The sequence below is a fragment of the Tamandua tetradactyla genome, chromosome 25, assembly GCF_023851605.1.
Source record: "Tamandua tetradactyla isolate mTamTet1 chromosome 25, mTamTet1.pri, whole genome shotgun sequence".
In the NCBI taxonomy this organism is placed as follows: Eukaryota; Metazoa; Chordata; class Mammalia; order Pilosa; family Myrmecophagidae; genus Tamandua; species Tamandua tetradactyla.
In genome coordinates, this window is record NC_135351.1 from 6194788 (window position 1) to 6215503 (window position 20716).

Below are 20716 nucleotides of genomic sequence, written 5' to 3' on the forward strand. Positions count from 1 at the left end.
CATTATTCTTAAAATTCTTTTAAGTAACACAGAATACTGGGGCAAACTACAAAGGATCAGAAAGAAAAGAGAATTAAGACAATAAGGCATCTAAACTTTCTGATTTCAAATCCTCTCTCTGCTACTTAACTAGCCTTCAGATTTTCATCTATAAAATGGGGATAGTATTTTGCCTACCTCATAGGTTTGTTATGAAGATTTGATAAACTAATATGTGTAAGGCACTCTTTATAGTGTCTGACATGTAGGAAGCTTCAAATTGTTAGCTATCATCATCATTATTTATTCTCTTGGAAAACACTAAGGAAAACAGATTTTTCAAAATTATTTACCTAAAGCAGTCAAAAAGGTAAGTTCCATGAATGGAAGATTAACTATGGAAGGGAGCCATGTAATATAGAGTTTGGCTCCAGTTTTGATGTTACTCCTGATACCTTACATGCCTACCACTCCCCTTTTCCTTCTTACCCCACATCTGTATAGGCTGATAAGAAAGCCTGAGTGCTCCCTTCTTTAGTGCCAGTGAAATGTTCAACCCTTACAAGAACTGGCCAGGGCATGGGAACCCTTGCCCCAGCCCAACCCCCTAACTACCATAAAATCCCAATCCAGTCTCCTTTCCCTGCTCCCTCAAACCATTTTCAAACCCACTTAGGAGTCAGCCCTGCTTACCCCAGAAAGCCTGAGGATCCGAGTGATAAACCTTTTCATATCCTTTTGGTATGTATGTATGGAGTAATCAGTCTCATCATCCTAATCAGATTATGGGTGAGGTCCATCTGCTTCTCTGCAAGGTTTTGCAAAGAAAGGAATTAATATACAAAGAAAAAATTAATTATATAGGAAGGGTTGAAGAATGTCATGAGAAAGCCAATAACTCAACTGAAAGATTTTATAGGAGACACATCTCTATGAATATTTGAAAAACAACTAAAATATTTTAAAATCTTCTAAAATATGTGTTAGTAACATAGATTGAAAAACAATTAACAGGGTCTAAGTTTTGGCATTTTCACAGGTCTTGGGATGTTATCAAAATATTCAGGAAACATACTGGCCAAAAGGCAAGAGAGTCCAAGGTTTCTTCTGATTCTAAATTCAAGTTCTGTTTTTCAAAAAAATAGCACCTACCTATAAAGGAAGTTAAAAATGTGCTTCTTGAGGTAGCTGCTTACATTGTTAGTAAAACAATAAAGCTTGCATATATGTATCTCTAACAGAAGTATTTCTACAAAGCTTGCAATCTGAGCTACAAAGTCCTCCCCTAGGAAAGAAAAATTTGAACAATATACTTTCTTCTGATAAATATCAAGACCACAAAGAAATGAACTGGAATTCATTAACTAAGTATTACACACCCACAAAGAGAAAAGAGTAGAAAATAGAACATATAAAGAGGTATAAGGAGAACCAAAAATCAGAAAAAGAGGGTTAATATAACAAAAGCTATAAATATACACATGTTCTCCTTTCTTCTGGCTTCTTTAAAAATTATATTATATAAACTAATACTTAAACAATGTATGTTGGGGTTATAACATTTATAGATGTAATATGTTTAATAATAATACCACAAAAGGGGAAAAGGTAATAGAACTATATGAAAATAATGTTTCTATTTCTCACTAGAATTAAGTTACAATACATCTGAAGCTATTTCCAATAACTCAAGATGTGTATGGTAAGGCCTAGAGCAACTCACTAAGGAAATAACACATAACAGTAAAAAGTTACTAAAAAAATTAAAAAGCTATGCTAGAAAATACTCACTTAGTGAAAAAGAAAGCAGTGAAGGATAACTAGAATAACAAAAAACAACATGAGACATACAGGAAACAGAAAAAGTAAATCGGTAGGTGTAAAGCCAATCAATGTCAATTAATAACATTAAATATAAATGAATTAAACAATCCACCCAAAAGGCATAGATTGTCAGAGTGGATAAAAAACAAAATCCAAACTATATGCTGTCTACAGAAGATACACTTTAGATGACAGATACAAATAGATTGAAAGTAACAGGATGGAAAAGGATATATGCAAACAGTAAGCACAAAAAAGCTAGAGTGAGTATACTAATATCAGACAAAACTGACTTCAAAACAAATAAATGCTACTAGAGAAAAAGAAGGGCATTTTATAATGATAATACAGTGAAAACAATAAGAATATATTACAATTATAATCATATACGTACAGCTAATAAGCAAGCACCAAACTTCATGAAGCAAAAACTGAGAGAAACAAAGGGACAGTCAACTTAACATTAGTTGGAGATGTTAAGATCTCACTTTCTATTAGAGATCTACTAGACTCTGAAACTTAACATGACCGAAACAGAACTCTTAATTCCTTCTCCCCTCCCAGCCAAATCTGCTTTTCCTTCAGTTTCTATGTCTATAAATGGCAACACCATCCTTTCAGTTGTTCAAGCTAAAAACATTTAAGTTTTTCTCTCCCACCCACATCCTATCAATCAATGAATCTAGCTTCTACCTTCAAATATATCCAGAATCCAACCATTTTCCCCATTTCCACTGATAGAAACCCAGTCTAAGCCTCTTCCACACTTCACCTCCATTGGTGAAATAGCTTCCCTGTCTTTCGTCTCCTGTCCCCTGTATCCTGTCTCTACACACACAGCAGTGAAGTAGACCTTCCAATTCAAATGAAATCATGTCACTCCTCTTTCCTCATACATCCAAAGGCATCAAAGTAAATTTTAAATGAAATCCAAATGCTTACCATAGTCTTCAAAGCCCTTCAAGCTCCCTTTCCAGCTTCATTTCCTCCTCCTTGAATCGTAGCACTCTCATCACAATGCCCTCTTTGCTGTCCTAAGAAAGTTAAATCAAATTTATAATACAAGCATATTTTATACCCATAAAATTTTAGGGAAAAAATGCTGAATAGCAGTTATCTTCAGTAGTAGGATTATAGATGATTTTCATTTTTTCTTATTGCAATAAAAGTATTTCTAATTTATATACTAGTTATGTATGATTTTTATACATTATTTACATAACAAAATATGTAAAAAGCTGTATATAAAACCTCTTATACCCAGTGTGATGCTAGTATTTGATTACATACAAAATCTGGAAATAAACCATTTATATCTTTCACACACACAAAACCAGCCTATAATAAAAGCTAGCATTTCCTAATACATGTTGGGAACTTTCATTCCTCATTTCATTTAATTCCTATAATAACCTTACGAGATGAGAACTATTATCCCCATGAAACCAACACGCTGAAGGGGGCTCAGGAAGCTTAAATCGTTTGCACAGTAAAATGGTGGAGCCCAGGTCCATCTGACTTGAAGGCTGATCTTCTAATACCATTACAGGTAAACTTGACCTAGACGTCCACTAACAAGAGACAGGGACAAAAAGGGAAAAGAGCAAAATGAGAAAAGGCGTCAATGGCTGAGAGATTCCAAACAGAGTCGAGAGGTTATCCTGCAGGTTAGCCTTACACATTATGTAGGTATCACCTGTTTAGTTAAGGTGTAATGGAGAGGCTGAGGGAACTGCCTGAAAATGTAGAGCTGTGTTCCAGTAGCCATGTTTCTTGAAGATGATTGTATAATGATACAGCTTTTGCAATGTGACTGTGTGATTGTGAGAACCTTGTGTCCGATGCTCCTTTTATCTACCTTATGGACAGATGAGTAAAACATATGGGATAACAATAAATAATAGGGGGAAAAATGTTAAAATAAATTTAGTATATTGAAATGCTAGTGATCAATGAAAGGGAGGGGTAAGGGGTATGGTATGTATGAATTTCTTTCTGTTTTCTTTTTATTTCTTCTTCTGAATAATGCAAACATTCTAAGAAATGATCATGATGATGAATATACAACTATGTGATAATACTGATTATATAACAAGAACATATGGTAAGAATGTCTGTATGTGGTTATGTATCATAAATAAAAAAATTAAAAAAGAGGGAAAAACAAGAGACAAAAACTTTACCTAGACATTTAGTAACAAGGGACAGGGATATTAAGTAATTATAAAAATCTTACTAATATCAGAATTGTTTAAAAATTGAGATGCATTACATGAAAAAATAAATTATCAAATTCTATACCTAATATGACTATGAGAAAATTTAATATTCTTAAGGAAAAAAGCCAATACGTTAATATGTAAGCCAATATGTTAATGCTGATTAGCTTTCGGCAATGGGATTCCGGGTGGTTTTCAGTTCTTTTCCTGTGCTGTATTTTCCAGATTTTTTTATAAAATAAACACTAGAATTACTTCAAAACAAACTCAGGAAACACAAGGGAAAAGTCTTTGTGCCTTCCCAAATAGTTGTGAATTGCAATTCTAAGTTTAAACTAGGGCCTCTAGCCTTGATCTAAAAGGCTGTTTTCTTTTTATCGACATTCCGGGGTCCTACGTGGACCAAGTTTTCTTCACAGAATTTTATGGTTCTCTTTATTCTTTATAGGCTCCGTTATAATGAGCCTATTAGAAGCTTACTGAGCTTGGTGATGGCACTGTAAATTTGGACCGAATTTCAACATCCTTTTCCCCAAGCAGAATAATTTTAAAATATTTTCAATCTAGATGTGGCACTTTATCTTGTACGGAAGTAATGATACTTTAAAAGGAAGCAAGCAAAGATGGTAAGAAAAAAATAGAAGCCTTAAAAAATGCAATGTTTGTCCCCAAAACCTTGCCTCATGTCCTGTTTGGGGACGGTGCGGTTTTCAGGGTCTATCAGTCCAGGAGGGCTGGCCTGGGACTGGCTCCAGGCCCGGCTCGCGGGCCTTCCTCCTTCTCGGGCCGACCCGGCGTCTCGGAAACAGACTGAACTGCGATGGCGGCAACAGTGCCGCCCGGATAGGGTCGGAGCGGGGCGAGCTCGTAGACGCCGTGAGGCCGAAGGGGTCCCCAAACCGCCACCACAGGCAGAAGCCACCGCCAGAGCCTTCGACAGTGGGGAAAAGGGGGGCGGGGAGGCGGGCTGTGGGTGGGGCCCAAGGGCCGACGCCCGGCGCCCCTCAGCCGAGCCCCGCCCCGCGGGATGCACGCACGCACGCACGCACGCACGCACGCACGCACCTCCCCCGGTCGCCGGGCGCTCGCCAAAGCCCACTCCCCAGGAATCCGGAACTTTCGTGAGCAGGTTGAGCAGCTAAGCGGGCCCTACCCGGACCCGTCCTCCAGATCGGTGCCGGCGGACAGTGACCTTCCGGTCCGAGGGCTCTCGAGTCTGGGCAGCGAAAGGACTAAATGTGTGGCGTGAATTTGGCGATTAATAAACATTAGCCGAATGATTAAACAAGTACATAGATGATCCCTTTAATTTTACCTCTTCCTTCAAGACACCCTACTTTTCCAAGGATACACTATCAGCATAGTTTTGGGTGAATACCTGGGGACAAATCCTCTTGCAACTTTACTCTCTGTACTATGCAAGTGAATTTGGTGAGACATCTTTAAAGGAAAATCTTGCCAGTATCCCTTTCCGGAAACTCTTTTAAATAAATCTTGAGCCGTTTCTCCAAGTCTGAGCGTTAGCCAGACATAATCTGGCTTCAAACTTGAACCTTACCGCCTTTTATTCTCCGCTAGCCATGTCCACCTTCGCCACACACCAACTAAAGCATACGCCTTAAGAATCGTAGACTGAAAGGGACCTTGGAGATAGTTAATACTGTAGTTGAGAAAATTGAGACTGAACTACCAATTCGCGACTCATCAACAATGAGGAAGCCGCTACAGTCTCCGGATAAATAAGGGCTTTCTGGATTCCAGACCACGGTTCTTCCCGTTAAGTTCATTTAACAAACAATTGAGTTCTGGGTGGGTGCTCTAGTTAGATGCTAACTAAAGATGACATTCTGTGGGAAGCAGCTTGGCAAGAATGGAAGCGACAGACTTGGAAGTCCGATTTTCGTTCAAATCTTGGCTTACCACTTATGAACCGAGCAAAAACAAGTTACCTTGTTTCCTGGTGCCAGTTTTCTCATCCGTAAAATGTGGTACTGTTACCTGACACAGCCTCTATTAACTTAAAGGGCACTATTCTAGTTTATTTCCAAGATGAGGTCTCTTACAGGCTTTACTGAATACGGTGCTAAGTTAATTTTAATCCTTTGTTACTGTAATAACACATTTTGGGGGTTATTCAGAAATATAAATTCAAGGCTGAATTCACAGTACGTTGGAAAAGATAAGGGTATAGGGACCTACAGTAGGAACAATTAGAAACACCATATGGTTGAAAATAAAAACGATTCTTGACATTTCTGAAAATCTTTTCTTTTGAAAGAAGGATTCCAAGTTAATACATCCTGAATCTGATTAAGGGTAGAAATCCTGAGGAGCGAAATATAAGATCCATATACAGAAATGCTGCCATACGGGGGTTAAAAAATCCACAAAAAAACACAATAATTAGCCAAGGGCCATCTTGATGTCCCATATTATTAAGAGTCTGGGGTGGGGGAGCTTAATATTTTAACACGTTTGGAATTCAGCCAACAGGGTTCATTTTGTTAGAATATTTGGAATACCTCCCTGCGGAGATCAAGAGATATCCTAACAAGCCCAAATTACCAACTCAAAATGTCTAGGACAAACCCAAGCTCAGCTGATTACAAGAATGAAAGTGATCGTCACCCTGCGTTCAGGTTCGAGTTTTGTAAAAGTTGTTTTTGTTTTTGAAAGGAATTTCGAAACCGACCTGGTAAATACAAGAGCCCATAAATGTATTCTCAAACACTCGTTTAATTCCATTACTGTAGCGACTATGATTAAATAAAAACAAAATCACATAGAGCATCTTGCATCACACAAAAAATTTTTTTGCTTAACATCAATTCATAGAACCGATGAACTAAATGTCTCCAGAATGTTACCCCGGACTTAGCAAATTGTTGCAACGAAGTTGAAATGGCTTCAGATAAGTCTATCAATAACAGTTCCAGAGTGAAGGGCATTTGCGTTCTAGGGACAGCCCGAACTTTCCGGTACTCTCATTTCCTTCGTCCCTTTTTCCAGCCCAACTGTCGAAAGCCCCTACCACACAAACCATTCCCCCTACTCTGCCGACGGCCCGGCCCACCCGCCACGAGCCCGGAAGTGGCGTCATTACGTCGCGCACCGCCCCGGATGCAGGGTTTTATATCCGGATCCTTACGGAGGACTCATAGCTCCGCGTTTCCCTGCGTGTGTGGCACATGCGCGGCAGTTCTTTCCCCTCTCCTACCAATACCGCCTGCTTCACCGCTCGGACAGCCGCCGCCGCCGCGGAATCAGGAAGTTCAAGATGGCCGCCGCGGAGCCCGCGTCCCTGCGGGAACAGCCAGAGTGAGTAATCTCTGTTAGAGCACGGGAGGCCCGAGTCGGGGACTGGCGGGTGGAAACGGCGGAGACCTGCATGGGAGGGCGGGAAAGTTCAGGTCTAACGGCACGAGCCAAACTTTGCCTTCCCCGCGCGGTTCGTTGTGGGGTGTGCGGCGCGGCAAGCCGGCGGGCGGCCTTTGGAGCCCCACTCTCCAGAGGCCGCGGCTGTTAAGTGAAGTCGGCCGCGGCCTGCCGCGCGTCGTTGCCTTAGGAGGCGTCGGCGCGAGCGGCCTCTTCAGATCCGGTGCGCGTGGCGGCAGCAGCGGCGCTGAGGTCGCGCCTTCCTATCTGCCCAGATGTAGCGAGCACCCGGGCCGTAGCGGTGTTGGGACCCAAGGGGCAGTGGCGGCAGGAGGCGCAAGTCCCAAATCTTTTTCTGTTTTCTGTACTCTGTGTGGTCCTGATCCTGGTGTCAGTTTAAGGATTTGAAGAGGCTCGAGCCACACACAGTTTAGTTTGACCATCTCAGAGCTCTAGTTTGTGGGTAGCAGGATACTTCCATTTTCTCACCCAATTACCCTTTACTCCAGCAACCACCCGGCATTTTTCCTTCTTACCTTTTGGCAGCTCGCTTGGTAACTTGGAAACTTGCAGCAAAGTAAGATAGACTTCTTGGTTTGAGGCTTGGCGTTTTTGGCTTAAGTTTATGGCTCTTCAGAAATGCCGAGAGTAGGAAATAGTGGAAATTCGTGGCTGTTTCCAAATCACTATGTCTATAATAAGCTAATGTAAGAATTCGAGCAGTCGGTGATAGCATACTTGCATATGCTGCAAAGACTAGCCGTTGCTTAACTAAAAAGAGCACCTTATTTTTCGTGCTTATGCTAGGAAAACTGCAAACAAAAAAAAAACATTTAAAATGGATTTTAAAATAGTGTTCTTATAGTGATCACATTTTGCATTATCTGATTTGTTTCCAGTCATCTTAGGAAAGAGGTAGATCCCTCAACGACTGGGGGATAAGAGAAAACCTTTGCCACCGGACAGCTTGACATTTCATTGCTGGGCACCTAGTTCTGACTGTACAGGATCATTAGCTTTCCTCAGCTAGACAGAGAATTACATTATGTTTTTTATTACGTGCTTTTGAAAGTTACTTTATTATCTTAACAAGTTTCCTTAGCAGAGAACGAGTTTTCCAGATTGATTCCAAAGTTTTAACTAAAGTACCTTGTAGACTCAGCTTTGTATTGTTTCTGACCAAGTTCACTGTGTAGTACAGTTACAACATTTGTACCAATACAGTGCAAATCTTATGCTGTACAGCTGATTTTTCTAGTAGTCTATGAACAGTTCTTTAGTATGATGTCCATTTATTTGATTTCAGGGACGGTTCAGATTCATTTTTGAGGAATTATTCTGCCACATTTTATTCATTTTTTCAAAAAGATACTAGATTTAATAATGTGCATATTTATTTAGGCCCCTGCTGTACAAATGACACTGAGATAGTCCTAAACTTCTGTCTTCTACCGCAACAAAAAAGTGGTGAAAATGGGATTTTACTTGATCCGTATATGTTCTACTTTCACTTACTTGAATATATTTAACAAGGAAATAACAGTTTGGTATGAAAGCAAGTATTGTACATAATGCTCATAGTGAGAGCTCTAATCTAGTGTCTATAAACAGTTCTTCAGTAGGACAATGAGTAGTTTACGATTATCTGGAAACCTGATTTGATGAAGGGAGAGGGCTTTCTTTTCTTTTGAACCCAGTCGTATTTTTACATGTACATCAATTCTTTCTCTATTAAGTGTCTTTAACTTGTGCGACATACAGTCCTAATTACTTTCTCATTAAAAAAAGAAAGTAACATTCACTTTGCTCAACATTAAAACTTCTTTTTTTTTTTTTTCTTGCATGGGCAGTCACCAGGGATCAAACCCAGGTCTCTGGTATGGCAGGTGAGAACTCTGCCTGCTGAGCCACAGTGGCCTGCCCTCAACATTAAAACTTTTTAAGAAATATTGTTTAGCTTGAAAACACAAATTCACTCACATACCGATTTAGTTGCTTTTGTTTCTGTGTGGGCAGGCACCAGGAATCGAACTGGGTTTCCAGGATGGCAGGCAAAAATTCTGCCACTTAGCCACCATCGCACCACCCTCATATATCAATTTAAGTTTAATTTAATCAAGTCTTTGCATCCCCAAAGCATGAGTTGAATGCTTCCCAAGTCAGATTTATTTAAAATATTCTTTAAGAGATATGTAAAAAGGGAATAAAGTACAGCTAGTGGTTGCTGATTGGTCACTTGGTATTTTAAAATTATGCCATGAGCAATTGAATTATGCCAGAAATCCCAAGAACTGGGTTGTTTAAAGGGTAAATCTTATAATAAAAATGAACAAATTTGTTAGATACCCTCAGTTATCTGCCAGTCGAATTCAGCTTTGTTCTCAAATAAGGTTGCCCGATACTCAATAGGTTCTCTGTAAGTATTTGTTCTATGAGAAACTTGTTAATCAGGTTGATATAGACATGCAGTTGTTTAATGTGTAATGTTAAATTGTAATATGTGAATGTTAAAATGTAAATTTATGTGTACAGAATTTATATAGCCTGTATTTGTTGCCAGTATAAACTATACAAGATCATCAGGTTTCTTAACAAGAAACCTTTTCCTACAGGTTTAGAAAAAAGTTGTTGATAAGTGAACTTAAACTACCTGCTGTAGCACAAGCTCATTATATGTAATGTTATGCCATTGACTCATTGAGTTTGTTTTCCTGATTTACCTGGTCTGGCCTCAATTGTTATTTTCTGTGAACTTTGCTTTGAGAGATCAGCTGAAGAGCATGAAGGTCTTCTATAGGCCTGATCCCAGTATAGGAGAACTCTACTAAGCTTAACCTAGCTGGCTCTAAGATGCTTTAGCATTTTTATCAGTAACTTAATCATTTTTGCTTGAGATAATGTTCATTAAGTTTCAAATAGAAACAGGGCCACTCATGGGAATGACTTTTTAGTAACACTTGGGATCGTGATGTAGATCCTGATTCCCAGAAGCCCTTAGAGCTAGATTTTCTTTTGAAGGAAATTACTACCACTGTGAATTTTGAATTGAAACTCCTTAGAGGACTGGTATATAATGTCAAAAAAAAAAAAAGCATCAGAAAAGGTAAAGATTCAAAGAAACAGATTTTTCTTCGGAGCACGGGTGATTAAGCTGAAATCATTTTGGGTATTGCACATTCAACAGATACTTGCGTACTTTCTATGGAGAGATCCCATATGCCTACCAGTGTGTCAGGCTCTGGAGACATAGCACAAAATCAGAATTTTTGCTACGAACTGCTGAGAGTATAGCAGTGTCAAACTCAACCATCCTTAATATAATGAATATAGCTTTTATATGTTATTTTATATAGGTCATTTCGTTGACTCAGCAAATACTAAGTACCTACTATGAATTAGATACTGTTCTAGACCCTGGGGATGGAGCATTGCATTGTTTTAAAGGTAAAGAGTCTGTTCTCGTAGGATTTACATTATAATAGTGAGAGGCAAACAAGAATTAAACAAGTAAAATGTGTGTGGCAAATATAAGTGGTGGCAATTGTGTTGTAGAGAAGGTGAGCAGAGAAGGGCAGTACATGTGTGATGGGGGTGAAGGCTGTAATAAAAATGAATTGGTCAAGAAAAAACTCGACTGAGAAAGTGACTTTTGAGCAAAGACCTGAAGTGGGCAAGGGAGCCAACAGTGTCCAAATGTGGGGAAAGCATTTCAAGCTGAGGAAACTTTAAGTGCAGCTACAAAGGACCTGAGCTGCAGATGTACCAGGGATTGTTCAAGGAGGCCAGTGAGGCTGGAGCCGAGTAAGTGTGGAGAAGAGTATTGAGGAGACTGGGCAAATAACATAGAGCCTTGTAAAAGATTTCAGCATTTATTCTGAGATAGGCAGTAACAGTCAAGATTCAGGAAGAATGTAAAATGATTTGATACATTTAAAAGCATCTTAGATTATATGGAAGTGCTTTTGACTGACTTGACATGTAATACCAACCCTCTCACTAGCTTGATGGATGGGTGACATTATACATGGCCCTTATACCGTCCATGAACTTCAGGGCTTCATCTGTTGTATGGAGAGATGACATTTCTTGAAAACTTTGACAGCCTTTTACAAGGATGACCTCATCATCACAACAAACCTACGAAGTTTGTGTTATTTCCCCGCTTTTACATTTGAGGAGACAAAGCACTAACTTGCCTAAGGTTACAATAGTTAGGTCACATTGGAGGCAGCGTTTGAACCAGGTAGCTACATGGCAGATACCATGCTCTTTGACAGTATTCTTAAATTAAACTAACATTCTTAGTATCAGCCCTGCCGATTCTACAATGTCCTTGTGAATAAATAAACTTATGTGGTATCTATACTGTAGTAACAGCTCGATTTTTCTAGCACTTAAGTCTGTGCTAGGCACTGTTAATAGTCACTAAACATCTATTAACCCAGGTAATCCTTGAAGTACCTTTGAAAGTAGGTGCCATTATGTTCTTTGTTTTGTAAATGAGATGCCTGAGGCACAGAGATTTTAAGAAACAGACCTAAAGCCACCCAGCTGTAGTAAGTAGTGGAACCAGAATTTGAACCCAGGCAGTCTGACTTGAAACTGCTTAACCCCTCAACTATCCTGTGTCTGAGGATAGTTAAAGGGTCTTTAGATAGCTTGAGTTTTAGGTTAATGGCTAGAATTTTGCACTTCCACATCATCTGGATATGTGAGAGGTGTTGCCTAACTTAACTGTGTCTTGACATCCCCTGGAATTGGTCCATTTGGGATCTTAATCTTCATTAGACCACTGATCTGCTTGTAGTTTGATATATATACCTTTTGTCACCTGCTTCCTCTGAATTGCCCTTTTCTCCTAGTTAATTCCTTACTCATTCTCTAGGGCTGTCACTCAGTCTTTTCTTTTTAATCCATGTGCCTTCTCAATTTGTCTTCTCTTTCCCCTATGTTCCTGCTTAATAATTAACTTGGGTTTTTCTGTGATCCCCTAGAAAACAACTTCCCTGACCATCCTCAAAATGATTTTAAGTGATCCTATCAAGCCTTTATTCACATTTTTGTCATTGTACTTCTCTGATATTTTATGGTGGTTTCATAATGCTTTCCCAGTGGACTATAATTTCCTTGAGGCAGGCGTTTGTTGGTCTGGTACATCTTTGTTTTCCTGCCACATTGCCTAATGCCTATATTTGGTAGGTGATTTTTAAAATATGCTAAAGAGATTGAATGAATAAATTCATGAATTCTTTTTTTTTTTTTGTCTTTATTATCTTTATTGAACATTTCTGGATGGTTTACACTCCTTAAAATAGGCATCCATGACTCCACCCCATCCCGAGAATCAGAAATGGATGAATAGATAGATGGATAGATGATAGGCAGAAAGGTAGATAGATAGATAGATAGGCAGACAGACAGACAGGTAATCTGGGCTATCTGAACCTTGGCAAGTCCCAACTTTGCCAAAGGTCAAATTTCTCTTCTTTAGCGTTACTGGTAAATCCTGCCTTTCTCACCAGATGTTAAGGATCCAATGAAAGTCACTGTGTGAGATAAGATTGAAGCCATGAAGCAAAATAGAGAGCAAAGGCGATATATTGCTTGTCTGACCCAATTTCGTTCACACAGGTGCTGTGATCATGGGGTAGGGAGTCAGTCCAGCCGGGATGTTAGAGAGCAGGGGCCAGCGGGTCACTATGGAAGTGTGCAGGTGGGCAGGGCCAAACGTTTCAGTATTAGACCAGGAATAAAATTCATGAATTCTTAACTTGCAAGATGCATTGCAGTATATGGCACAAATAAACTTATCAGAACTATAGGAGTGTATAATTTGAAAGATTTGGACAAAATGATCCACATCTTCCTGAAAAAAATAGTATGATGACTTGACTCTGGAAAATTTGAAGTCTGATTTTGGGCTCATATTCTAGAATGTGATGGCTTATGATGGAGTGACTTTAAAAGGAGACAGCTAAATAATGCTACTGTCACCTATATTTAACATTGAATTATTGAACACTGTAAACTCTAACTCAATGTTGCCCAAACATCTAAGCACAAACCACCTTAATCTAATTCAGTTTAATTTTTTTGGCATAGCACCTGTTGATCCGAAGGTATCTCTCCCTTTGACATTCAAAGAGATTAATAATTTGCTGAACAAATGTTAGATTGAAACATGAAATTGCTGATAATTGACTGTTTCTGACTTGTGAACAAAGGCACTTACATGTGGTTCAACCCAATATCATGTATTTGCTTAGTGGTAAGTCCTGGAAGTAGATTCTGAGGGTACTGGTTGCTAGTCTATTCTCTTTGAAGTTTTAGTCCTTGGAATTTGTTTGCATTGTCAGCATCATCAGCATCAGACACCAGTGCACACTAAGTGCTTATTTTGGTATAGCTTAGTTGTTAGCTGTAGAGGTTTTTTGTTTTGTTTTGTTTTTACTGATTGCACAGAGTGCTTATTTTGGTATAGCTTAGTTGTTAGCTTGAGAGGTTTTTCGTTTTTTTTGTTTTAAAGGCATAAGATGAAATAAATGACCTGCTGGGCTTGTTGTAGAGACATGAAGTTTTCTTCTGAACTTCAAATTGAAAAAGAATTTTAAGTCCCAATATATGTTAATGTGTTTTATGAAAGAAAAAAAAATTGGGAGGCTGGTCCTTTGGTCTGGTGTATGTTAAAAATGCTGGTTTAAAAAATCAAGTTTTAAGTGACTTTTTAACTAGATCAATATTAATTTGAGGAGGTTTTACTTTACCTGATTTAAATTCTCTTTTTCTGTTAACTAGTGTTTTTAACCTCACCTACGCCCCATCCATCCCCAGTTTATTTCCTCTTAACACTTTTGGTATGAGTTTAACTGTTAGAAACAAATTAAAGTTATATACCACCACCCAGCTCAGTTCTGGCCATATACTTTCTTTGAAATAACAAGTCTGAAGCTGTTCTAAGGAATATTCAGTGATTATCTAACTTCATGTATTACATGGAGATATTTTATCACTACTGTTATTTTATTATGTCTCTGAATCCTTAATAAATGGTGTGATTTTAAAATGTTTGTTACATTTATAGGATGGAAGATGCTGATAATTCTGAAAAGAGTGTAAATGAAGAAAATGGAGAAGTATCAGAAGACCAATCTCAAAATAAGCACAGTCGTCACAAAAAAAAGAAGCATAAACATAGAAGTAAACATAAGAAACATAAACATTCCTCAGAAGAAGACAAAGATAAAAAGCATAAACATAAGCATAAACATAAGAAACACAAAAGAAAAGAGGTTATTGATGCTTCTGACAAAGAAGGTATGTCTCCAGCAAAAAGAACTAAACTTGATGATTTAGCTTTGCTAGAAGACCTGGAAAAACAGAGAGCCTTGATTAAAGCAGAACTTGATAATGAATTAATGGAAGGAAAGGTGCAGTCTGGGATGGGGCTAATATTACAAGGGTATGAGTCTGGCTCTGAAGAAGAGGGGGAGATTCATGAAAAGGCAAGAAATGGAAATAGATCTAGTACTAGATCTTCAAGTACGAAGGGGAAACTTGAACTTGTGGACAATAAAAATAGTACAAAAAAACGAAGTAAAAGCAGATCCAAAGAACGGACTAGACATAGATCTGACAAAAAGAAAAGTAAGGGAGGTGCTGAAATAGTTAAAGATAAAACAACTAGAAGCAAGTCTAAGGAGAGGAAAAAGTCCAAAAGTCCATCCAAAAGAAGCAAGTCTCAAGATCAAGCAAGAAAGTCAAAATCCCCTACCCTTAGAAGGCGATCTCAGGAGAAAATTGGGAAGGCTAGATCTCCTACAGATGATAAGATTAAAATAGAAGATAAAAGTAAATCGAAAGATAGAAAAAAATCCCCAGTTATAAATGAAAGTAGAAATCGCGATCGGGGCAAAAAATCAAGATCCCCGGTTGATTTAAGAGATAAATCCAAAGACAGAAGGTCACGGTCCAAAGAGAGAAAATCAAAACGATCTGAAACTGATAAAGAAAAGAAACCAATTAAATCTCCCTCTAAAGATGCTTCTTCTGGGAAAGAAAATAGGTCACCCAGTAGGAGACCTGGTCGTAGTCCTAAAAGAAGAAGTTTATCTCCGAAACAACGTGATAAGTCAAGAAGAAGTAGATCTCCACTTGTAAATGATAGGCGATCTAAGCAGAGCAAGTCACCTTCTCGAACTCTGTCTCCTGGTAGAAGAGCCAAGAGTCGATCCTTAGAAAGAAAACGAAGAGAACCAGAAAGGAGGCGACTTTCTTCTCCAAGGTAACATAATGTAAATGTTTTCGTTGACTAATGCCCCAGATTTTGAAGGAGGAACTAGAACTTGTAGACAATTAAAAATGGAGTATAATGTACTTCATATATTTAAGTGTAATCCAGTCCTTTAACTATATTATTTGCACTTAATTTCATATCTTAATTTGTTGAATCGTTTAAACCCAAGTAATTTGGCTAATTAAATATGTACACCTATTCATAGGAGAGGGTGGTAACTATTACTTAATTGAACCGTGTAGACTGTAATTTGTAACTTTAAAGAAAGAGGTACCACAGGAAAATGCTAAAAGTTGGTGGGTCTGGATAAAGGGGTACGTTGGAGTTCATGTGGGGTTTGTGTTATATTTGCAATTGTATTGTAAGTTTGAAGTTGTTTTAGAGTAAAAAAAGGGAGGAATCAGTTTAAGTATTGTGATCTGTCCATGTTTCTCTTGCGTTTGCATGATTTTAAATTTTAATTGTATAAATTGAAACTAACAGTTTTTTTGGTCCCATAATTATAATTAAATTTGAAATGGAAAATTTTTTGTCACAAATTCATATACTTAATCTCATTGTTGTAAAAAGTAGTACCTCAAATTTAAGAAAACTAATATGAGACATGATTTTTTACCAGTAATGATGATAATTCGTTTTTGTATAATAATATGTTTGGCTTATCAGGATCCTTTCTCATAATTTCTAATGTGATTATCTTAACTCATGGGATGGGGAATTCTCATACTTAATGTATAAACAAGGAGAGTGTGAGAAGTTTGTGTAATTTATGTAAGATTACAGAATTTATAAGGAGTTAAGGCACAAAAAGGATTTTGTGTGTGTGTGATTATTTACATTAAACTGGTCTAGAAACTGATTTTTCAATATCTGCTTTATATTAGATAATTACACATCATGGAATCCTCAACCCAGTTTTGCTTACTAAAAGAAAGTTTGCTTACATAATAAAGATATGAATTCCTAGTTATTTACTATATTCCTATTATTATTTATTTTATATGGGTATAAATATAAGCTGACCTTGAAATTTGCATCCTTCCGATTTCAGAGAAATACTGAATACTGTTTTAGAGTGTTGTATCTGAACTAGTGTACTGGTTCTTTGCTTCTAGTGAAATTATGGTGAATTGAAATGGCCCCTCTTTTTCCTTTAACTTTCTGCATTGGGGCAGTTGCTAGTGTTAAACTGAGTTTTTTTAACCTTAAAGTGTTTAATTATCTTTGTAGTCTTTCAATTTGCTCTCCCAATTCGAAGAGGAAATTCAGTATATAAAATATATAAATATATAAAAATACATTTTTTAATGACAGAAGAGAGGCACATACTAATTAAAGAAAAAAGTGCAAAAACATATAAATTCTTTCCCTCCCATCCCCTCTCCACTACACTCCTAAGATATAATGTCCTAGCCCGTTTTTCATATATAATTATATGAATATAAGTTTTTTCTTCCGGAAGTAGAATCCTACTATTCCTATTAACATTGATTTGCTTTTTTTAATGAAGTACTCTCATGAACAGTACATATAGATCTGTTTTACATTCTGTATAGCAGCAACATTGTATTTCGCAGTATAGATGTAGATGTACCAAAATTTAATCATTCCGTTGTTGAAATTGAACAAAATTTAGATTAGTTTCTCACTGTTGTATGTAAAGACATCCTTTGATTATGCATGAGGTTTCTTTATTGAATAGATTCATACAAGTAAAATTATGAAGTCTAAGGGTATACATTTACATTTTAGAAAGTTACTGCCAGATTTCCTTCCATGAAAATTATTCCAATTTGTATTTCCAGTCTACATAGGTTGTCCTTTCCCCAACTCCTTGCTAACCTTACTATAAACTGGTTACTGAATCAAAGTCTACCTTGCCTGTTTTAACTATGTTACTATTTAATTACAGAGACAAACCCATTTACAGGTTGGCCTATACTGTTCAGGATGAATAGCCCCATCCAAATCTGTAACAGCATAAAGAAATTTTCCAAATTTATTTTTAAAAATTAAAGTTGTTCCCCATTTGTGATACAGATAACACGTTAAACAAGAATAAAATTCATTAGAAGCTACTTAGGAGACAGGCATTTTGAATGAGTGGCCGAGAGGGATATCTTCTTATCAGTGCTAAGGTTGATGTTGATTTTAACCTTGTATATATTATACTGTTATACTTTATGGGCACAGTAACAATAAGACTCTTAATTACAAGAATGTCAAAATACAGAAAGAAAAAAGTCTTCAGATTGAGGAAATGCAATAGTGTTAACTAACTTGGGTAAGTTTGATTTGTCCTGGTTGTCTGAAATTGGAATTAGTGGCTTTTACAATATGAATAACTCTTAATTCAGTTTAACACTTAATTTTTAATTAATTTAATTTGAAAATTGCAAGGCTCGAGGAAATGCAACTTTTATTAATAGGTGTCTTCCGTAACCCCAAAATGTCAAAATGTCATTGTCATCATCTAAATTTAGATTTTATTACAAAACCTCTTAGTGTTTGCTGTCTTTAGATTAGAGTGCCTTTTCTGATGATATTCTTTTCATGTAAAAGAAAATCGTTTCATTTGGTTTATTTTTCTGTACACTTCTTAAGAACACGACCTCGTGATGATATCCTCAGTAGGCGTGAAAGATCAAAAGATGCTAGTCCAATCAACAGGTGGTCTCCAGCCCGAAGACGAGCAAGCAGATCTCCCATTCGAAGGCGATCTCGATCCCCACTCAGACGTAGCCGGTCTCCACGAAGAAGAAGCAGGTCTCCCCGGAGAAGGTACTTTTATAAGAGAAACGGGGATTTTTTTTTTTAAACTGGCAAGATAGATTGTAGGGCGATAAAAATGTAGCCCAGTTTTCTTTCGTTTTTATAGTTGTAGTTCTGTATGTTGATACTTCTGAAGACCTTTGGCAAAGACTCATTTAATTCACAGTAGAAACTGTTTTATCTGAGATACACATAGTAGTTGGTTGGGTGATCAGAATGATTAGTGACCAGTTTTTTTTCTTTTTTCTTTTTTTTTAGTTTTTATTGATACAACAGTGCACAAGCACATACATTCTTTTTTTATTTATTAATTAAAAAATTAACAAACCAAATAAAACATTAACATATATAATCAGTAATTCACAATATCATCACTTAATTGCATATTCATCATTTCTTAACATTTGCATTAATTCAGAAAAAGAAATAAAATGAAAACAGAAAAGAAAATAAAAGATTATACCTACCATACCCCTTACCCCTCGCTTTCATTGATCACTAGCATTTCAGACTAAATTTATTTTAACATTTGTTCCCCCTATTATTTATTTTTATTCCATATGTTCTACTCATTTGTTGACAAGGTAGATAAAAGGAGCATCAGACACAAAGTTTTCACAGTCACACAGTCACATTGTGAAAGCTATGTCATTATTCAATCATCCTCAAGAAACATGGCTACTGGAACCCAGCTCTACATTTTCTGGCAGTTCCCTCCAGCCTCTCCATTACATCTTGGATGACAAGGTGATATCTAATTAATGCATAAGAATAACCTCCAGGATAACCTCTTGACTCTGTTTGGAATCTCTCGGCCATTGAATTTTTGTCTGATTTCACTCTTCCCCCTTTTGGTCGAGAAGGTTTTCTCAATCCCTTGATGCTGAGTCTCAGCTCATTCTAGGATTTTTCTCAATCCCTTGATGCTGAGTCTCAGCTCATTCTAGGATTTCTGTCCCACGTTGCCAGGAAGGTCCAAACCCCTGGGAGTCACGTCCCACGTAGACAGGGGGAGGGTGGTGAGATTGCTTGTTGTGTTGGCTGAAGAGAGAGGCCACATCTGAGCAGCAAAAGAGGCTCTCTTGGGGGTGACTCTTAGGCCTAAATTGTAAGTAGATTTGACCTATCCTTTGTGGGATTAAGTTTGATATGAACAAACCCCAAGACTGGGGGCTCAGCCTGTAGCTTTGGTTGTCTACACTGCTTGTGAGAATACCAAGAATTCAACTTGGGAAAGTTGAATTTCTCCCCGTTCTCACCATTCCCTGAAGGGGGCTTTGCAAATACTTTTCCACTCACTGATCGAATCACTCTGGGATTCATTGGGGCATCACTCTGGACAAACCAACAAAATCTCATGTCCTACCTGAGATTCCAAGTACTTATGGTGTTCAATCAAACTATCTACATAAGTTATATTAGGAAATGCACTAGAGTGACCAGTTTTTAAAGCAAGGAATCATTAATACATATATACATGTACGTTAAATCTTTTATTTTAACTTAAAACATAAATGGACATTCGTTTGCCAGTCGTTTGGCATTAAAGAAAAAACTTTCATTTTAAAACACTTTGAGTTACCGAATTAATTACAAGATAGTAGAGAATTCCCAGTGCCCCACACCAGTTTCCCCTGTTATTGACATCTTGCATTATTATGATATATTTGCCACAATTAATTGCCGATATGGATTCCTGTTATCAAATAGAGTTGACAGTTGAGTCCAGATTTCCTTTGTTTTTATCAAATGACCTTTTTCTATTTCTGGATGCCACCCTGAATAACACATTACATTTAGTTGTCATATCTCCCTAGGCTCCTTTTGGTTGTGAGAGTTTCTCAAACTTTGCTTGTTTCTGCTGACCTTTACTGGTCAGGTATTTAGAATGTCCCTCAGTTAGCAGTTGTCTGATGTTTTCCTCCTTATTAGGCCCAGGAAGACCATAGAGGGGAAGTGTCCTTCTCAAAAGACCACTTCAAGGGGACCTGCTCTTTTCATTCCTTTTCAGATGTGAACCCTGATCACCTGGTTGGGGAAATCCATCAGATTTCTCCACTATAGTTACCTTTTTTTTTTTTCCTCCTTCCCTTTCCTTTCTGTACTCTTTGGGATAAAATCTATGTGATTTTTGCAAATCACTTTTTTTTTTATAACTTTTTTTGCACGGGATAACATATATACAATGCAAAGAAATAAAAAAGTGATAGTTTCAAAGCACTCTTCCAGAAATAGTTATAGGACAGATCCTAGA

General features: G+C 37.6%; 1 protein-coding gene and 1 long non-coding RNA gene across 32 annotated transcripts in view; one reads left to right on the forward strand and one right to left on the reverse strand.

Moving 5' to 3' along the window:
• The window catches only part of LOC143669297 (uncharacterized), a 31554-nt gene extending 26520 nt beyond the window's left edge, over nucleotides 1–5034 (reverse strand). For all 12 annotated transcript variants that reach the window (XR_013168843.1, XR_013168847.1, XR_013168839.1 and 9 more), the window contains exons 1-3: nucleotides 4703–5034; nucleotides 2746–2837; nucleotides 673–787 (exon numbers count right to left, since the gene is read on the reverse strand). This is a non-coding gene — a long non-coding RNA (uncharacterized LOC143669297). The remainder of the gene's footprint in view (nucleotides 1–672; nucleotides 788–2745; nucleotides 2838–4702) is intronic.
• Nucleotides 5035–7156: 2122 nt separating this feature from the next.
• PRP4K (pre-mRNA processing factor kinase PRP4K) overlaps nucleotides 7157–20716 on the forward strand; it is a 39463-nt gene continuing 25903 nt past the window's right edge. For 19 of the 20 annotated variants that reach the window (XR_013168820.1, XR_013168822.1, XR_013168825.1 and 16 more), the window contains exons 1-3: nucleotides 7158–7340; nucleotides 14479–15678; nucleotides 18295–18471. Coding sequence is in view for 2 of the 20 variants with exons in the window: in XM_077143969.1 (XP_077000084.1) it covers nucleotides 7300–7340; nucleotides 14479–15678; nucleotides 18295–18471 (1418 nt within the window). In the remaining 18 variants the exon portion in view is untranslated. Of the gene's footprint in view, nucleotides 7341–14478; nucleotides 15679–18294; nucleotides 18472–20716 lie in introns of all 20 variants that reach the window. The other variant, XM_077143971.1, reaches the window with a different exon arrangement.